This window comes from Wyeomyia smithii, chromosome 1, assembly GCF_029784165.1.
Source record: "Wyeomyia smithii strain HCP4-BCI-WySm-NY-G18 chromosome 1, ASM2978416v1, whole genome shotgun sequence".
Classification (NCBI taxonomy): Eukaryota; Metazoa; Arthropoda; class Insecta; order Diptera; family Culicidae; genus Wyeomyia; species Wyeomyia smithii.
Window position 1 is genome coordinate 46,122,279 of NC_073694.1, and position 21,789 is coordinate 46,144,067.

The 21,789-nt window shown below is 40.0% G+C and overlaps 1 protein-coding gene across 4 annotated transcripts in view; it reads left to right on the forward strand.

Annotated features, from left to right (window-relative positions):
* The window catches only part of LOC129719188 (putative uncharacterized protein DDB_G0279653), a 257,470-nt gene that overhangs the window by 90,019 nt on the left and 145,662 nt on the right, over window positions 1-21,789 (forward strand). For 2 of the 4 annotated variants that reach the window (XM_055670688.1, XM_055670697.1), the window contains exons 1-2: window positions 6,070-7,561; window positions 16,990-17,172. In XM_055670688.1, the coding sequence (XP_055526663.1) occupies window positions 6,528-7,561; window positions 16,990-17,172 (1,217 nt within the window). In that variant the 5' untranslated portion in view covers window positions 6,070-6,527. Of the gene's footprint in view, window positions 1-6,069; window positions 7,562-16,989; window positions 17,173-21,789 lie in introns of those variants that run through there. The other 2 variants (XM_055670727.1, XM_055670717.1) reach the window with 1 other exon arrangement.

Below are 21,789 nucleotides of genomic sequence, written 5' to 3' on the forward strand. Positions count from 1 at the left end.
GTTACTGTTTTAGTATAATGATTGGATGCTTTCATCAGAGATAGGTCATAAAGCATGAAATTTCTAACAACAGGTCTTCAATCACAACTCGAAAGCATAAATCAAGGTTGCTTCCCTCATGATATCAGGCGATCCATTATAAAATTGAGGTCCTACGTTAAAAGATCATCGTTTACCTTTTTGTTTTCTAAATTCCATTCTATGTGTTAAGAGCAGTTTAAATGTCCAATTTTGATGCAGTTCTACTCCGTGGATTATTTTGTACATAACAACACTTACTTGGGATTTGTATATTCCTGTAACGTGTAAAAGATCCTCTGTAGGAAAAAGAAGCGGCCATCTAAATATTGCTTTAAGACATTGGTTTCATTGGACTTGCATTGGCTTTAGGTGTACTTCCATACTAAAAAATCACAGGGTTGTGTGCAAAGCCACGACCGCAAGGATGAAGTAGAATACTTTTACAAGAAAACCTGCTGCTGCTTGCGTGTCAGTCATTTTTTTATTTGTTGTTCGATTCAATATCGGATAAGATACCGATCACATCTTGGCGTTATCACTGACAGTGCGAATAAAGTATCCCTCGTGATAAAATAAACAATGGAAAGCTGATTTAACACTCAAAAGTAGACGGCTCATGTGTTGTCAAAATGAGTCAACTTTTCATTGAATGCATTTACTAGTGCCCGCTATCGCACAGAGACTGCATTTCACTAAAGTGCCTCACTGCATCAAGCTGTTATCGATGCTAAGCCCGCTGCAACTGCTACGCTATCCGTAGCCATGCTAATGTTTTGGCCGCAATATGCTGCTATTGGTATCCGCTTAGCTGCTATCGATGCTGAGATCCACTGCAACTAGTGCACTATCCATTGCCATGCCACAGCTGTGGCCGCTATCTGCCTGGTATCCACTGTACTGCTACTGCTGCTGCTAAGGGTAGATTGCTGTTGTCGCTGTCTAGAACTATTATGAGCGGTTTCGGCTGAAACAGGCTCTTATATAGGGATGAAAAACTTATCGATAGTAGTAGGAAATCATCGATAACTATCAATAGCCATTTCAGTCGATAATTCCCATCCTTACTCTTATACAGACAAATAGCAAATTTAAAATGGTAAGGTCTATGATTCTGTCGACCGTGCTTGGGAAGCAATCATATTAACGACTAATCAGATCAGTCGAATTTCGCGCTTCAACAAGGATTGACCATTCTCAATAATATAGTTGCTTGTCATGATTTGGACTTGATAATTTTTGAGTTTTGATTATGCGAAAAAATAATTTTTATGCTGATAATGAAAGCTTTTCGGATGTTGTGCTCATGACTGAAGAAAAAGATAATTCAGTACGTTCTGAGACACGGAGATGAAGCCTAATATGTATCTGTTCCAAATTTCTTGAAAGTGTAAACTGATTTAAGAGATAATATTAACATTTCAATTAGGTTTTTATTTCATCCTGAAAAGGACAATTTGTTTTTTAATTCAATGTTTGATAAGATGCCGATCACATCTTTGCGTTATCACTGGCAGTGCGAATAAAGAATTTCTTGGGGAAAAATAAACACTGAAAAGCTTTCCAGAACGTTCGTTTCATTGTATGCATTTGCTAGTGTGCCTGCTATCGCTCAGAGACAGCATTTCACTAAAATGCCACACTGCATCAGCTGGCCTTGCTTATATAGATGCTGAGACCAACGTCAACCGCTGCGCTATTCCCGTTGCCACAGTAGTGGACGCTTCCGTTGCCGTTGGTATCCGCTGCCCCGCATCACCTGGTCCTGCTAGAGATGCTGAGACGTGCTCCGCTATCCGTTGCCATACCACAGCTGTGGTCGTTATCCACAGCACTACTACTTCTGCTACATCCACTGCTAAGGAAGGGCTGCTGTTGTTGCAGTCTAGAATTATAATGAGCGGCTTCGGGTGAAACAGGCTCTTATATACGCCAAATAGCACATTTCAAATGGAAAGGTCTATGATTCTGTCGACCATGCTTGGGAAGCAATCATATAACGACCTATCAGAGGCCTAAGTTTTCGTTTTGTCAAGGCTTGACTATTTTCAATAGTACAATAGTTTGAAAAATAAAATTACAATTATCTGCATTTGGGAAGAATCTTAGAAGATTTTCCAATCTATTGCTACAAGAACGAAGGAAATCAATCGAATACTAGCCGAATTATTGGTCGGTGTTAAGTCAGACCGAACCAAGTGACATTTTGATCATTTCAAGAAAAACGAGTTTGAAGTTTGTTGCTCTGGGAATTTTGAAGTTTTCAATATTTTTTGCGCAGTTTTGATGTTATAAGTTGGAGTAACCTTCTAACTGTATCATGCAATGTAACAATTGAAAAAAAAAGAGTGCCGTGAGCTCAAAAAGGACAGGTTTGTAACTGATTAAATGTACTTGGTTCACTCTGATTGAATCAAAGAAGAATCATTAATGACTTGGTCCATTATGACTGAACAATTGAACAAATAATTTTAGTCCATTGATCGTTGAACAGTCAAAAAGTTTTTAATCTACGTGGTGAGCTTCTGCGACATCAACAATTATTTAAAATAATTTGAGTAAACTTGAAACTGTGTTTATTTCAACAAATCAATGGTAGGAGCGGAATGTTTTAATGGAACAAAAATATGGTTAATTTACTCAATTAAGTTATTCGTAATCATCCACTTTCTCTGCAACTTTGGCCAAAATTGCTGTAGAATTGATGACGGACTGGATGGTTTCCTCGTGTTTTGGTTCTGGAATTTGGAAATTGTGGAATGTAGTGTCATCCACACAAATGACTAACGTTTCTCATTTACGTGTTCAATCAGAGTGGACCATGTACATTTTCCTCATTCACTGGTAAAGTATACTTTTTTGACTAACGGGCAATTAAGCATTCCGATAAGTTGCCTGATAGTGTTGAAATTCATTGATGTTGACTTCAAACCGATGCTGTATCAATAGCTGACCGAAGGCAGTCTCCTTGAAAATAAACACTTGGTTCATTCTGACTGAACACTGTAATCGCTTTTCATTGGTCATGCAGACAAAAATCATGCTGTTGTTTTTGCTGTTTTAGAGATAAATAAAATCTGATTGTTGTGTGATGTAGCTTAAGAAAATCTTTATCCCATACTATCGTTAACTCGTTTTTTTCAATTTTGCGACTTGGTCCGGTCTGACTTAACACCGACCAATTAGCATTTGAAATTGGACATATTTTCCACTTTTTTCGATTTTAGATTTTCATTTCACATCCCTATGTAGCCGAACTTCCTGAGAGAAGTATTCTACTTCAAAAAACACTAAAAATTGGATCACGTGCTTTATGGACAGTCCCAAATAAAAATGGATATCATATCATATCGGATATCCTGCAGTTGATTCAACATACGAAATAACAGTGTAATCAGCAAACAAGCGAGAGCTTCCGTTCAACTTGAGTTCTGCAATATCGTTCACATAGATGAGGAAGAACAGAGGTCCGATGTTGCTGCCTAGAGGGACATCGCAGCTGATAAGTCGCTTTCACCACCATGGTTTTCTACTTACTGTTCGACTAGTATCTATGGATGCTTTGATTTAGCAGACCTCGTACTCCGTACGCCTCCAGCTTCTGTAACAGCATATCATAATTGACAGTGTCAATAGTCTTAGACAAATCCAGGAAAACTACTACACAACATTTTTTAATCATCAACTGCTCCAGAGTTGTCATCCACCAATTCCAGTACCGCGACTTCTGTTGATTCTCCATGCCTAAAACCAAATTGCTGTTGGTGCAGGATTCCAGACCTTGCGAGGAAGTTGATCAGTCGCGCCTGAAGAAGTTTCTAGAATACCTTGTTCATTGGCGGTTGAACTGAGATGGGTCTGAAGCTTGTTAGATCCTTGACATTGCCTCCTTTGAACTCTAGAAGCACTCAGAAATGTTTTAATTCGCAACGGTACAGACACAGTGAAACAGTTCAATAAGAATTCTTATAATATTAGGTACTGAATACTTATTCAACGCCCGGAAGTTCGTCGACGCCTGTGGCTTTAATCCCATGCAGGTGCCGAATAAATATTAGTTGATCGCAGAAATAATGAGTCATTTGGAAGTTTTATTGCACCGAACTTGTTGCTATCTCCATCAGATCTCTGACTGACGTAAAAAGGACTACGAAAGCATTTGCAACACTTTTGAAATGAATCGACTAAACTCAAAATCCAGTGGACGATATTTTTTTGTTAATAACAATACACGCAAAAGTTGGATGATGCGGACCCAGTACAAAATTGTGCGTTTTTAGCGCAATTGTTGATGTAATTCGGAACCAGTACAATGATTGCGTGTTGGGCCTAACGCAATTAATGCTCTAGCGTTTCTTAAATGTATTTGGCAGCTTCAAACTACTACACCTAAACAGTTTCAACTGGTATCAAGCAGCATTGAAAAGCGAGCGAGAAGCAAAACCATTCTCCTCCTTTCTGCTTGAGGACGAGACATATGCTACGCTTTTCAAGTCTTTTGCACACACGCTTTCGAGATACTTTTCCTTCTTCATGCATTCCTCTGAATAGCAGCAAGCACGCACCGACAGTATGAGTGAGAGACTAACAACACTGGTATCAAGTATGTACAGCACGGGTGTCTCGCTCATTTCGTGAAGCAACGAGGTATTGCCTTGCGCGTCGCAATCCGAACCGAAAGAGAAGCGAAAGAGAAACCTGTAAATTGTTTGTGACGTGTCTTGTCTTGTCGCACATACATGGAAATTCTACGAGCGAGAGAGAAATTTCTCTCGTCGCTTGAGAAAAAAGCGCGTGCAGTCACTAATACACTCGACGTGAGAAATAAAGTGTCGGTGTATGATACATATTCTGATTTCATTCTATGTCAATGTATTCGCAGTACAACTGTTGCGTTATGCGTTTCACACATTTATTGTGCGATTTCTGTGCTACATTTGAGCGAATCGGGAAGACACAATGATTGTACAAAATTCAACTTTCGCGTGAGAAGATTTAGTTTTTTTCAATTTGATGCCAATGTCCGTTATCCGTAAAATTAGATTAAACTTTCTAGTCCAGACCTTCTCTGACGAAAACAGCAGGTCCGCCAGCTGAAGTTTTACGACAAGAGAATATGCTCTTGTGGCTTCGGATTATATAGAACTCAGAACTCCAAATCTGTTTCAAATTATGCGTAAATTCTCAAAGTGAATCAAATTTCTCAAAGCAGATTGAGTCACGTCCATTTATTTGCAATATCAATGCAATTTGCTATTGGAATTTATTATTGTATTTTGTTATCATGATTTTGAAAAACTAAGAGTTTTTGATGAAAAAAGGAAGGGGTTCCACGGAGTGGTACAATCAACCCCTTAAGATGGAATTTTCTCTAAATGAGCTTATGTGAACAATTCCCCAAAATTTGAACTAAGTCTGAGAAGGTCGTTGACACCCTCATCAATTTTTTGCACACTTGAAATGGATTGACCCATACCTTTGTATGTGCATGTGTAAATATAAAACGCTTTACTTATAGTCTTGTTATTCATATGTTAACAAAACATCAGCAATTTAACTTATCAAATTCTGATGAGAAAACATATCCCACTCTTTTGAGTGATCCACTTGTGTTCCATCGCGAATACCAACACATAAAACCACCCTCGCCTTTTCCAGCTGCTTAGCTGATGAATTCGCGGCCCATCACGCTGCCGTTACTGTGTGTTCGATGCAAACATCATTCTGTCACGCAACCATCCAGCAGACGTTCGGCAAAAGTGTAGGTACAGCCTACTCCGCAAAGCAATGGCGAGCGGCGCATGGCTTTTACATTCTAGCTACCATGCGATGCGTTTGTGGAGGCTCTATGGTGAGCAGCCCCGCATTGACATGGCAGGCATGCATAGTCGCCGGTGTTTTGCCTGTTATGCGTCCGGACAACAACGACGACGACCACGACGACGACGACGATTGGCGCGGCGCTGCTGTACAGCCAGCCGTGCTATTCGCAGCGTAACGCCCGTGCTTGTATTTTGCTGTACGGGCTTCGCGCTCAAAAAATTTTCATTCGCTGTTAGTACGTTGTTTACTTTCTCGCCATAGACACAGCTCAAGTCCCTAGGTCCTCGCGGTGGCGTTGCGTATAGCGTAGTGTTCAAATTCGGTACCTTTCGTGGTTGATAGTCGCGTGTGTGCGGAAATCAAATCAGTGCCCCCGCCACTCATTTGGAGGAGCCTATCGATTAGGGCAACTCAACTCGTTATGGTATCGTGAGGGCATGATAATTGGTTATGAGTGGTTGGTTCAAATAATTAAACACATCGGATCGGGGAGGGAAATTTTCCGGGTACACCAACGCCAGTGAGAAAAAAGTGGGAGAAATTCAACATCTCAACCTTGTGCAGTGTTCCGTGTGATGAGACAATGTTACCGGTGCAAGTGAACAAGAATTCTATGAACAACGCACTTTTGCTACCGCTCAAAATGTTGAAGATTCTGGATGCTTTGATATGGCCATAGGACAAAAATGCAAAATCATATTCAGTTCGTAAAGAATTTATTCCACAATTGCTTCAACCAGCAACCGACCAACGAATCCTTCATGCGTGACGGTTCCATTCTGTCAACGTTACGGAAAAGCAAATTTCACAGTTTAAATGACCAGCGGAAGCTAGTAACAGATTTCGATCGCAATTATGACGCCATCAGCGCTAGAAATGATCGAATCAAATTCCCTGCAGTGAGAACTTTGGATATTATTCCAAAATCGAAGGACGTGTTAAATGGCGACTGGATTCTCCGGTATTCCGATTCCGAAACTAACAATTACCCATGGAGCGGTGATTCCAGTCCAAACTTTGATCTGGTCCCGTGGCGTAGATCCAAGCACAACCAAACCTTACTAAGTCAACCTACATTCAACAGCCCGAAGCGTTGGAGTGATGCTAGAGATAAAAAGATTTTAAATCGCCTGCACAAAATAGAAACCAAACAGGTGAAAAAACACCTTAAAGAGAATCTTAAGTATTCCAAACGAGTAAAAAGAATCCGCATAATGTTGTCAGTCGAAATGCGCCAGAAAAACTACGAGGTGCTGCCACCCAAAATTGTACCTCGTCGATTCGAAATTAAACCGGCGATCACCAATGGGTCAAACGTGACATCGAAAAATCACATTACACGGCTGATGGTGGTTGCGGTTCAGCACGAACAGCAGAAATCGCGTCACTGGGGTTACTTCAGCCACCGTCGGAATGAAAATTTCAAAGAAAAAATCGCTAAAGAAGAAGCCAAAGTCACCGCCGCAGGATGCAAAACCGAACAGCAGGAGAGTGCGCCGAAAACGATGGAGACGCCCAACTTTTCCGGTCCGACCAGCAGCAGCAGCATCGAACACGAGTCGCTCAGTGAACTGCGGGAAATCGAGCAGCACGTTTTCTGCAAAAACATGAACGCAGTGAAAAAGCTCAACCCGGTCAAACCCATAACGCCGTTCGCTCCGAAACAGGTGGAAAGTGATAAAATGATAGTACAAATGTGTCGAAGGTGTAGAAGCAAACGGTAAGTTGCCTACCCGGCAGGCGCTTTGCGGGCCATGATGGAGTGGTAACGCTTGTTTTTTAAGGCTTTCAATGTATGGACTGGGTTCGATCCATGTTGCTCGTGAAAGGGCAAAGTGTAGCCTTGACTTAATTACGATTTTAAACATTGTTTTTTTTGTGGGTGGAATTGTATTAATATTTTTCGATTTTAGTACTATTTTCATGATTTTGAGAATTATTAATTACCTAACCAACATTGAACGACTTATTGTATTATGATATTATGATGCTCTTTCACATGGAAAAGTTTGTAAGAAACAATCTTTTCAGTAAATCAAACCCTCAAATCTTCATAAAAAAATATAGCTAGTGGAATCAGCAATCATCTATTTTGCTGATACGTAGGTTAAGACAGGTAATGCAAAAAATAATTATTTGAATGGTTGCTTACGCGATATACATTGCTTTTTGAGGCATTTGATATTGTTTTCTTCGTTTCTGAAGTGTATTCTACTATAGAGTATAGGTATATATGGGTATTTCCAAATGATACACAGAGGCCTAAAATTATCCGCAGACATCATTTTGAAAAACCAGGTTGGAAACTTCTGTTTGCTAAAGGAAAGCCTCAAGCTGGCAGGTACTCAAGATGATGTTCGGAAATCGAAAATTTCAAGCTCTTTTTCATCGATAAAAAAGTTAAACTTTTACTGCGACTTCCGCAAGTCCGATTGCAAAGGTCAAGTTATTCTTTTAGACAATTTCCAGGGTGCGATTATCCGGAATCAAGTTTGCTGCTAGATTTATTTTATGTAAAAGAGAGAAATGTAGAAGAGAGAGAAACAATTTCTTTTCCGATTTTCTTCCCTGTTCTTCTATAGCTTTTGATTTCTCGGTTTCTTCCCTGTCACCTATAGTTTGTATTTGTATTTGTAATTGTATTTGAATTTATTGAATCCTGTTATCTGACCTTTTTGGTCTTAGTGAAGTTACTTGCCAAAAAGGGTTAGTTACCAAATCTTTATCGCTACTTTTTTGTCGTTGCCCATAAAGTTATTTCGCTGCCATGCGTACGTCGTTGTTTCTCTAATGGGACACAAGGTGGCTAGTATCAGCACTCTATTCTGGCGAAGGAATGCCGGGAAAGCTGCTATTTAAGACTATGCAATGGAATGTTGCATCGATTGTCTGTCTGTCTGTGAAAATGAAATTTTGGGTCTATACTTGGTGCTGAGAAAGTTGCATGCTGCGCGATTGAGCTTGAATTTTGCATGGGAATTTTTCTCGAAGAGACGGAACTTTTGAGACCTATCGCTAACGAAATTCGTAAAGTCGATTTCCCTTGGCACTCTACTGTTTATGTCATGCGATAAACAACAATTCTAAGGTTGTCCTCTAATTGACCATTGACTAGATATGGTTTAATTAATTAGCACGTGCGTTGCACGGTGAGCGGTATCCCTAAAGATAGCAGGAAAACAACTCCTCTTTTACGATGTTCGATCCTATTCTATATTTTCGATATTCTCCCGCAATCGTATTTCTACAACAACGCAACCCGTATTTCGAGTGAGTGACTTGAGTGCCTCAAACCACTGTTTCTTTGATCCCGTTTTGCTACATGACACTCATTGATTTAGGTTACTGTTTCTCTCTTTAATATTCTAATAATTTTTATTTTTTTTACCAAAAGCATTTCTCAGTCCACATCTCAAAGCCCTAGAGGACTACCGGTCTGATCAGTGGTGCGGCGGCGCTTTCTATTCGATGAGAGCGTTCTCCGGAGGTCAAAGTATGCGCGGTTTTCTGCCATAATGCGCCGATGAATTTCTCCTTGCTTCAAACATCTTCGGTTTTCCAAGATACTCGAAAGTGTTCCCAATACCCGAACCGCGTGGAGCACTCACGTGTGTTTGTCCGGAAATCCGTTATCGTACATAACCTGCCATATCTGATCGCGATCAATTGTATCCTATACCGATTTCCAGTCGATGAACAGGAGATATGTAGGCACGTTGTATTCGCCACATTTCTGCAAAGTAAACTCTGGTGGGAAGTGCCTCGTAAATGGTGATAGTCGACGGCAAAGTAATTGAGAGAGTACCTTGTCGGGTCTTTCTTCATGTAGGGTAGTGCACGTTGACGATACTGCAGTTGAAGAACACGCCCTTCATTCTCAACTTGCACATCCTCGCGTTTATCGGCTACGTCCTGTTATCGTGCTTAAATCTTTTTGGTAGAGCTTTAGTAACGCCACGTTTTTTTTTAATTAATGTTTATTTGTTACGGCACAGGTCGCCACGGTTTTTCCACAGTTTGGTTTTACAAATTTTCCAGTTACAGCATTCAAATTTACTTTTATGACCATCCTCTTTCACTCATCAAGTTCCGTCTCTAAGTCCTTCATGGGAGGCCACAAAAAGATTCTGGAGTTATAAAATTTTCAGAATAACCTTATCTTGATAGTGAATCGGTTTTTCTTATTGCTTTTAACTCCGCAGATTCCAGATATCCACTCCCAAAACAAACAGAGAAAAATTTGTCACTTTTGAGCAACATTTTATTACTTTTTTTTTGTCTTTTGATCGCGCATTAGTCACAAAATTTAATAACCAAAAAGTAAGAAAATATATGACGGCTACACATTTGTATGTTTTTTCTGCAGTTGAATAGAAAACCAAGAGCCACAATGTGTGTGTTAGCTAAACGTCACTCATTTGTATTGATGCAACGATCAGGTTCATTTCTGTCTCATATGAAGTTTTCAAAATCATAAACCTTTGCATACTGTATGACGGAAAAAAGATACCTGACAGCTCTGCGTACAACGAACAAACCAATACATGCATATCAGATGAATTGAAGATTGAAGAAACTAATAACATGTGCAAAATATGCGACAATTGAATTTTCGTTATTGCTTTTAAAGGAACAAATGATTATTTGACGTGTGATGGTAACGTATTATACTCTCGTAACATGTGCAAAGTATATGTTGTTACTTGAATGAAATTTTATTGCTTTTAAGGTAACGAATTTATTACCAAAGGGAGAATTCGTCGTTATTACTTCAAAGTAACAAGAAAACTATTTCTTTTTCTAGTAATTTTTGTATGTAACAAAATACACGAGTTACTCTTCTATGTGAAACCAGAAGATATTTTATTCTTTTCCGAAATAGAAACATTTGAAAAGGGCGTATTTCAAAAATACTTTTTACTTTACTTCTAAGATGACAGATCGTTGAGATCCTATGCCGAATCCAGAATACGCCTCCACAAAACTCGGTCTTGGGCTGCTCCTCTCCAGTCTTCCCTTACACCCGCTACTCTGGCATTCTCGTCGACAGCACACATCAAGCGCATGCGAGGTCTGCCTCGAAGTCGTCGGCCTCTATCCAGTTCTCTGCTAAATATTATCTTCACGATTCATGTCCCTAGAGCGCCACCGTAAGGATCATAGTCCTGTAGGGCGCAAATTTCGTACGGATCTGTAGGCCACGGGACCTAAGTTGACAACGCAATTCATAATGAGCCCAAATCGCTGCCGCAATCCGTCTTTCCACCTCTTTGACACATGTCCCGAGAGTACCAAGATAAACAATTTCGCTGACCACTTCGAAAGTGTCCCCATCCATCTCCACCGCAGCACACCCGTAGAACTCCCACGCTCTCTGCCAGCCACTATGTACCGTGGAATGGGATGAAATTGATCAGTGGGGTGAAATTGATCACCTAAAAATTCGTGATAAAAAATACTAATCAAAAGATATTGCTCTTACAACACTAGGCAATGTTAACGTGTCCTTAAACGCAACTTTTGCATGGTTTACATACCTGTCAAAGTTAACCCTTGCATGCCCGGTGCAATTTTTCATATTTTCCAAAAATTCTTTTAACTCAGTCAAAACTCTATCCAATTTGTTAAAACTAGTTTCCAAATAACAAATAAAAGTATTGAATTTACTCAAAGTAATCTTATTTTTGGTTAATTACGTTATATTTGGAGAAGTGAGTAAAGTTTGACAAAAGCTCAAAAAATGTTATTTTCAACAATGATAATTCCATACCATTAAAGAAATACTGATGAATTCGCAGGAAACCACAAAGATTTTAATTTCAGAGCTAGTTTTTGAGCTTTTGCAACAAACCGAATTGAAATCGGTCTAACGACGATTAAATAAGAGCAAATTTAGCAACAAGCAGCTCGTGAACCAAAATAAACAAATTTTAACCTGAAATATCGTTATTTTCGTTTCCAAACTAACTGTAAATGATATTTTTCAGTACAGAAATCATCATTTATCTTTAGCATATTAAAAAAAGCACATTACCAAAAGAATGTATGGATTTGAATGGTGATCAATTTCACCCCAATTTACCTAATAGTACCTTATAGAATTATCGAATTTATTTCATGAAGTAGACGATAGAAATTTCACCAATAGCCCTAGAGGTTTACTGGAGCACATACCAGTACTTGTTTTAAAATTATAATTTTTCGGGAGAAATGTACATGAAGCTAGTTAATTGGAAATTGTTATAAAAATTGATCAATTTCACCCCGTTCCATGGTACTTCGTTTTGGCAGTGTTAATAATGAGTCAGCTTTCCTTCTGAGAGCCGTAAAGGCCTTTTCGACAGCTCTACGGTTAACACCCAAATAAATCAATGCCATCCTCGAAACCCAGAAGCATGTGAGACCTTGTGATGTGTTGTATTGTTTTTTTTTATTTTTTTTTTACTTTATTAAGGTGGCTTAAAGCCACAGGCTGGCTCGCCACCATGTGTTGTATTGAGTTTTTGCCGCTCCTCTGCATATCTGCCCTTCGTATTGCGCCTTCTAAAGCTATGTTAAAAAGCAAGTTCGAGAGCCCGTCACCTTGCTTCAGAGCATCTAACGTCACAAACGCGTTTCCTGACGCTTGATGTCAAACCGTCAAGCGTCACACGTAACAGTTTGAGTTGGAAAACCATGTTCAAGCAATATTTGCCACAGCTAGTTGCGTTTCACTGTATCGTACGCCGCCTTAAAGTCTATAAACAAATGGTGTGTTTGCAAGTTGTGTTCTCGAAACTTGTCGAGGATCTGTCTCGGAGTGAACATCTGGTCCATTGTAGATCGTCTGGCTCGAAAACCGCATTGGTATTTTCCAACAAAGGCTTCCTGCAACGGCCTCAGTCGCTGGAACAGGATACGGGAGAGAATTTTATATACGGAATTGAGGAGGGTTATGCCTCGATAATTACTACAGTCGTGTCTTTGTCCCTTCTTGTAGATAGAGCATAAAAGTGCTGCCAACCAGTCCGTAGGCAGTTGTTCCTCAGACCATACTCTTAGAATAATCTGGCCGCTCGCTCCCACTTTGCAAAGTTTGGCCTGTAAGCCGTCCTTCACAGCAGCTTTGTGGATCTTCTGCTCTTTGCAAGCATTCTTCACCTCGTCCAATGTTAGTGGGTCCACAGCTTGTCCGTTCTCCCCAATTGCTATCCTGTTCCCCTCGACGACTCTCCTACCTTCCTTGCCGTTTAAAACCCCTTCAACTCCTAGCCACCTGCGATTTATCGGTAATCATTTTCCCTTTTCTGTCATTACACATGTCAGGTACTGGCACGGTCCGGCTCTTGATTCCTTTAATCGTTCTATAGAAGCTCCTCATATCGTGCCTGGTAAAGCAATTTTCCGCCTCCGCGAGGACGTTCATTACGGCGGTGGAGCCTTTTATCGGCAGTTCTTGCCTTCCGGTATTTCTCCCGCAGCTGATACGTCACACGATTAGCTGCTACTAACGTGTTTACGTAGGCCTTGCTCTTCTCTTATGTCACCCCTAGACACTCAGCATCGAACCATCCACTAAGCGTGGTTCCCAATTTCGTGCCTATCACTTCTTGCGCTGTTTCGCTAACCGCACCTTGGATGTGCTTCCACTGCTCATTCAAGTCCACTCCAGTTGGTTCACTGATCCGTCTATCAACTTTTCGAGTATACTCTGCAGCAACTCCTTCCACTGATAAACTCTGGATGTCCAGATGCATTTGCATCTCGATTTAAATACGTTGGACAACCGGGCGCGAATCTTGCAAAATGGGTACTACTGATAGCGATTCCTCTGGCCGCGGCGAGTTTCACTACCCTCAAGCCGTTGTCGTTAATGGTAGAGTGAAGGCTTCTCCTACCAATAACCAGACGAAAGAACTCCTCTCCTCCGACTAGTGCGTTCATATATCTTTATGTCGTATCATGGGTACTCTCCATACGTTTCCTCAAGGAGCTCATAGAACTTCTCCTTTTCGTTGTCGATTTTATCGATTGCCGGCGCCTACGCGTTTAAAAGGCTGTAATTGAAGAATCTGCCCTTGATTCACAATACGCATAGACGGTCATTAACGGGTTAAGGAGACTGAGTAAGAGTGAACCTCTTGTATGGCTGCTACCTCCACTTTCGCCTTCCGTAGTTCTCTGGCCAAGATGCCCACGTGTGCCGGTTCGAGCAGAGTCCTAACATTCTAAATGCCAAGTTTCCAATCGTTGCCCTTTTTCGTTTGCCTAGATCTACACCGGTTGTTCCAATTCTTGTCAATCTCTGGATTGGTCGTAGTATATTTATTTCAGCAATCTGCCTTACTAAAGCTGCGATACCTAGTCTCGCGACGCGGCTACCGCACAGTGGCATGTCTCTATACATAAGTCGGAAAAAACCTAAAAGTCTTTTTTATATGATTGTAAATTACATATTATTACAATTTTGCAGTGGTGAACTCATTTCTGATGTCAGAAAATATCGAAAATAGCAATTTATGCACCTAAAGTGCCGTGAGACCATTCTCATGATCAGGTTTTTGCTTTTGCTTCAATCTTACTTAAAACTTTGATAGGAGAACTGCTCTTGTATTCATCTCAACACCTATATTCATCTCATTGCTCTAATTTGTTCAATTTACTGTAAAATTTAACTTTGTTTTATTCGACCTCTTAATTAAGTCGAGCAGTCGGAACTTAAGAGCGATGAGAAGAGCGAAATAAAAGCGACGAGAAGAATAAGAAGAATACTAGGGTGGTTCCCACACTTGTTCTTCATCGAAAAATTTTAGAATCGCATTTTTTTGTTTGGTTCTTAGAGTACGCCTTTCTGAATTAGGGTGGTGCAAGAATCATCATAATTCAATTCATTTTATTTTGAAAATTTTTTAGCTTTTAAGCCGTTTGACCAATTCAAAATCTTTCTGCGGCAAGTTAGAGGTCTTTTAAGGAAAATTATGAGATGGTATGATAATTTTTTTCAACGTCATTGAAAATATAAAAGACGATATGTTTTATTCTCATCAATTCAACTTATTCTCTCTTTATACATCTTGCAGTACTGAAAGCGGTTTACAAGTTTATATAAAAATGCTTGAAACTACTGGAAAAAACTTCATGTATACTTCCCAGACAATCATGTTGTTTAAATATACGAAATTGAATATTTTACAACCGATCGTTCCGAACTGTTTCACAAGATTGTACGGCAGAAATGAAATTAGAAATACATAATTTTTTAGCTTCCCTGCAATATGTTTTACCTCTATTGAGAAATTGGTTGTGTTTTTGGCAAATCTTGAAAATCAACCAAAAAGTACACAAATTCTTCAAAATAAAACTTGTTGAATCAAAACCGGATCAAAACTGAGGAAGTTTCAGGTGTTTGAAGTTGAGATAAAAATTGTGATTTCAAACATAAAAGTCATCGAAATTGCCTGATATAGCAACATTCAAAGTGCGATTAAAAATTGATATCTCAACCGATTGTCATGAAACTTTGGGAAAAGGTCATTTACACTTTGAGAATTTTCGGAAAAATTCAAAACATCAAAAATATTGACATGAAAAATCGAGGTTTTTTCCGGCTTTCGACCACTGTGATGTAGTTGGCGAGACACCGCATTTCATTGTTCAGCCGTCCGCTCCGGATAAGTCGCCTGTTTGAGTCGCCTCTAACCAGGAGAACAGATGCTTAGGTAAGCTGCTCTCCGAGGAGGACAACTCCTCCTTCCCTGTCAGCATATGACCAAGTTCCCACTGGTTCACCGATCTTCCCTTGGTTGCTCGTATCCCTGTCGGTACCACGCCACGTGAAGGTTGGGATAGATGTTGCTGGTCATTCTACTTTGGACCACACTTGGGTCTATTTTATGCCAACTAGTACGGATGTACTGCTAGTATGCACTGTCCAACCATTTCAAAAATTTTCAACGTTAATTACTTCAGCTGCATTGGCCGAAAAATGCAAATTTAATTTTAAAATACAATAATATTCTACCTGGCAACACTTCCGGGCAAAAACAATATTTTTTCTGAATTCCTTGGTTTATTTTCTTCAAAATTCACCTATCACTATTTTCCGTCTATAGATTGTAAAAAAAAATATTTACGAAGTTTACAACTTTTTTCGTAAAAATGTTATATCTCGATATTGGCTCATATTACCTCGGGATGATAGTTGTTTCTTATGTGAAATTTTCCAAGGAACACGATGAAATTATCGAAATCAAAATAAAAATGGCTGCATTTGCCGAAAAATGTAAATTTAGTTTTCAAATGCAAAAATAATTTATCTGGCAACACTTCCGGTCAAAACTTATATTTTTTCTGGATTCCTTGGTTTATTTTCTTCAAAAATAATCTATCAGTTTTTTTTTTTTCAGACATCTTACGTCTATTTTTTTTTTCTTCACCTCTTACGTGAATTGTAAGAAAAAGAAAAAAGAGATTTTGAGCAAAAAATGCGTGACTTTGCAATAAACAGGGGGGGTCTCACAGAGCGGGGGGTATTCCAATCGACACCAAATTTGGGATTTTTCCAAAGTGACAGTAGATGAATAGTTCTCACAACTTTGAACAAAATCCGTGATGGTCGTGTCCAAGTAGCATGTACACTTCGTATGGAATGACCCATACCTGTTTTTGTCCGAAGGTCGTGGAAAAATACGCTCTGCTTTCGGAACCATCAAAATTGATCCTCTTTACTAACGCTTGGTTTCTTAAGCCGACATTTTCCAAATCGAGACTCAAACTCTGCTCAGTTCCATCTGAAAACATCGTGCTTGAAACTCATTTGCGTCAGAGTTTGGCGGCAGGTAGTCATGATGTTTACGAAATGGTGGGATAAATATCAAAATGCACAAATAAGAATCTCGACCCGTAATTTTAAAAATGTTGAAATTGAAATGTTCATGTGAATGTGCACAACATGAATGGTTCAACACAAGTCAGTTTTAAGTTACCGGTTTCAGAAAAATAATCACAAATGAATAATTCCACATAAAATTAACTAAATGTCATTGAACTTTTTTTTTTTAATTCCTATTTTTTGACCCAATACAATATAGGTTGTAGATGAGAGCGAAACAACAGTTTTCAATACTAGCGAAACAAACTAATCGTACAACTTTTCTCTTCTCCTTCCAGCGTGACAGTGGGGTGCTCCGGGTATAACGAGTCCAGATACCTGTCGCATCTGGACTCGTCCCATGCACAGATGATGAACCCGATGGAACGGCCGGCGGGTGGAGCCTTGGCGCTTCACTACGCGGCCGCTCGCGGGTGCCTCGACTGTGTGCGGCTGTTGGTGGAGGCGGCGCCTGACATCAGGTAAGATCTACTTGAATATTTTCCATCTGTTATGATTTCGGAACATTCATACTACTTCAATACTGTATTGTACACACGGTTAATGTTTCATGAAACATGAAACTTGCATGACGGTTTTTCCTGTTTTTGCGATCAAAACTCGCTCGTGAATCGAATCGTGCTACTTATTGTTAACCAGATTAAGTTGGATCGACAAAATCGATCTAAGCCAAATAACACGTGCACGCTCAACTTTGCAAGCCATCGACCTGCCAAGCTGATTCCACCTGGCATTTCTTATTAGCTGAGGAATTTTCTTTAATCAAACCGCTAAACTTGATACTTTAACTTTAAGGTATTAAATGAAACTCGGTCAATGGTGCGCAGTGGCGGAGAACAAAAAGGGTTTAATCACCGGTGAAGTCATTTTGTAACTGACAGACCGCAGTTGATATCATCAAGCTGCTTGATGGAATCATGCAATCAACGTCCGTAATGAGTTTGACGTTCGAAATCCGTGTTAATGACATAACAATATTGCAGGTCATGTAAATGTTTTGATCGACAAAGATAATCACTAGTCGATAAAAAAAGTCAACGACTCATAATCGGTCTCATACTATGATACTAAAACCTTTCATTACGTAGCTTCTTCCTGTAACCTAAAACGGTAGCCACTAAGCCTCACCGGAATTGAACGAATCCTTCCAAACTAGCAATTTCCACTGTGTCTGGTCTGTGCTGTTCACTAGCGGCCAATTAAAATACTTTCGAACGCCCTACAATTACCGCCGTGAGTTATTACCGATAGCTGGCATCGGCTCCTCCGCGGCAGGGTTCATGATACTCGCGCACACAACTTATTGTAACATGCACCCAAACAATAAAACAATATGGTCAATTAATGTAATTAATAACGCCCCGTCGCAGTGCTGAGACGATGATAAGCAATTATCTGCGCTACTCTTCCAACGAAAGGAAAAGTGCACTCCGCTTCGCCACGCCACGCACACAGAGAATGTGTGTGTGTGCAACCCTTTTGTGCTGCTTCTACTAAGTCGGTGGTGGTCCAGCTTTGACATGCACTATTGTAGCGAAGGAAAGGTAGAAAGGAAATCACAATAACCACTCAATCGGGGTAGTTGGGCTGTGCATGAGAAATGAAAATTGGAAAAAAATAAAACGTAACTAGGAAGGCGCGGGTGGGTGATTCTCGAATGAATGCACGCAAAGTAAAATCGCTCCGGGCTTCTCGGATTCGGTGGGTGGAGGGCACCCGCGAATATCTACACTCGAATCAACCATCCACTTAGGGTTGAGTTTCCTCATGGTTCCTGTATGTTAACTAATTTCGCTAATATGTTAACTACCGGTAGGAAGGTTTTCACGGCGAGAGATGATGGATTTGCGCTAGCTTATTGCTACACTAAGCACAGCAACGTGCGATTGCAGTTTGATGGAAGATTAATTGAATCCGTCGATGATATCAATTTGCATATCACTAAACAGTGCGGAAGCTATCACTTTCAGTTTCGGTGAATGGTTCGAGTTTTATCTTGATCCAAATTATTAGGAAATTCTATAAACTATTGCAGATTATTGAGGATAACTTTACACATGAGTGGTAAAAAATAAACAGCAATTATGCTCCACATAATCAGATACCAGTAGAGTGGCAATCATTATTAATGTATAACCACGTAAAAAAATAATCATATTGATAGATTAGGTTCGTTATACATTTATTCATCAAACGGGAAGTTTTGACCAAACAATCAAATTTTTGAGATAAACGATAATACGATAATTTAATACCCTAGGAAATATTATTTTCAACTCTTTTATAATAGAATAGGCCATGTTTTTTTTGTCTGAGCCCCACTGCGACCAGTATCTTTTGTGGCAATTGATAATGTTATTTCTTGTGTAAAGTAATAACTTGTCTAATGAGAACAACGTACAGCGTAACAATCGTGTTTGAAATTATATTTTTCTAAAGTTGTTCTGAAGAACTTGACAACAAATGGCAACAAATATCTGTTGACACTTACATTGTTCATGTCCGATTGAGCTGAAATTTTGCACAAATGATTTTTGCCTTTCTCCTAGAAAGGTATAGCAATCACTTGCAAAACCGAAAGTATAAAAGTGCTCCAAAGGGCCGAATGGCATATATCACTCGACTCAGCTCGAAGAGCTGAGCATTTTCTGTATGTGTGTGTGTGTGTGTGTATGGGCAGATTTTTATTCTCACTCACTTTTCTCAGAGATGGCTGGACCGATTTACATAAAATTAATTGCAAATGAAAGGGGTTGTTGACCCTATTCAATTTTTATGGTAATCGGATTTTTAGTTTAGAGGTTGTGTATCAAAATGTAAAAATCATGAAACATCATTATCTCGAAAAATACACAACCGATTCGAATGGTTGGTTTCAAATTGAACGGGCTTCCTGAAATATCTTTAACTTTTGAATTTTATGGAGATTGAACTTGTGGTTCAAAAGTTATGAAAAGAAACGTGTTCTGAAGACTGTTTAATCTCACTCATGTTTGTCAGAGATGGCTGGACCGATTTTCATAAAATCAGTGTCTAATGGAAGGTCTGGTTGCTTCATAAGACCCTATTGATTTGTTTTGCAATCGGACTATTACTTTGCCTGTTATGTTTAAAAATGTGAAATCCAGCTATGAAAAGGAACTTTTTCCGTAGACTACATAAACTCACTCACTTTTCTCAGAGATGGCTGACCCGATTTCCACAAAATTAGTGTCCATTAATAAGTCTAGCACGAGATCAGTTCAGTGCAAAATAAAAACCGTTGCTGATAAACGGCAACAATTTTGCCTTTATTTGGGTCGGCTAGATCCGAGCCATACTGCTAATGATATTGTCGCTATGTCACAGGAATGCCTCGGTATCAGCGAAACGCCAAATGTTGTTAGACTGGTGAAAAAAGATGCTGATCTTGAACTTTGAACTTTGAACTTTGTTTCTTTCCGGGTGGAGGTACCAAAAGAGTTAAGGGAGACTGCTTTACGAGCTTCTACATGGCCCACCGGAGTTTTTGTTCGAGAGTTCGAGTTTGATCCAGTACGACCAAATAGATTTCGCCAATAGCAAATTGGCCCACTCAAACGCTGTTATAATGTTAAGCGAGAGTCAGCCGGCTCTCGCACAAGTTAAGTATCTGCCTTTCATCATCTGACGACGAAAATTTAGATTCCGATTCGTGTTTGAGTATGCATGATAATGCCCCCGTTTCGACATGTCCGTCGCCGATCGAATCCAGGCCGCCTAATGTTTGCAGAGCCAACTCGCCAGCTTTATTATCAGAACACTTGTGGTATGAATTTGAACATCGACGACTATCTGCTGGCTTTCTCAGAAGGATACTACGACTTCATTACGCTTACAGATCGCACTTATTCGGCTCTGAGTATGAGGGCTTTCGCTGCGACCGCAACCCTATCAACAGCCAGAAAAGGACCGGTGGAGATGTGCTCATTGCTGTCCATCGCCGGTTAAATGCGAACATAATCCACGAAACTTCTTGGAACATTCTCGAACAGGTTTGGGTGTCCGTCCAATTGTCTGGTCGAAAGCTATTTATCTGCGCTGTCTATTTTCCACCGGATCGAACACGCTACAAGCTACTGATTGACACTCTTCTTCAGTCTTTGTCAACGATAGCCGCCAGAGCTAAGCCGTGCGATGAGATCATCGTTATTGGGGACCTCAATTTACCCGGTCTATTCTGGCGTCCCTCTCGCGACGGTTTTCTTTATCCTGACCAGGGTTGATATTTGTTGACACTCTTGAGTGAAAGTGAAATAAAGCATCACTAAACGTTATTTTTTTACAATCCTTTCAGAGTTCTCCTCTCCCGCTTTTTGCATGGAAGTGAACTGTCAAAACACCTCATTATATTTCATGCGATGAAAGCAAGACAACAAAATCAGTTTATCACTCAACAAAGATTGTCAATGCATCGGTCAGTGTCAGTGAAAAAGTGTTTCGGTGAGGTTTATTTTGATTGAGTGGACTGTTTGTTTTTCTTTTTCGCTTTGAAGTGAGAATCATTTGGTTGGATTTGTCGTCAAATTTTATTCCGTAACCGTGAACGATGCGCGCGATCTATTTCATCTGAGTATAACAGCACGTTACTATGACGAAAATCTAGTGTATCTGAAAGAGTGCTGCGATCATTGGAAGTGAAAATTGAAAACGATTGGCTGTAGTTTTCGAAGAATTTTGCTGGGGAAAATGACTTTTATCAGCACTGATCCTGACCCGGATCAGTCCACTTTTCATACCTGCGCCTTGGATCTATTAGACGGTTACAGCGCCGCAGGACTGCAGCAAATCAATTGTAAAACGAACGAGAATGGGCGTTGTCTAGACCTCTGTTTTGTCAGCATTAATGACACGGCACCGCCCCTTGCTTACGCACCTGATCCGCTCGTAAAAAACGTTCCTCATCACCCGGCACTTGTTTTGTCACTCGACGATCGATTTGACTACCGGGAACCTTCTGCTCGATCTAATTTCAATTTTCGGCGAACCGACTTGGACGGTTTGATAAATGCGTTACTATCTGTCGATTGAATATGCATTCATAATTCAACTGTCATAGA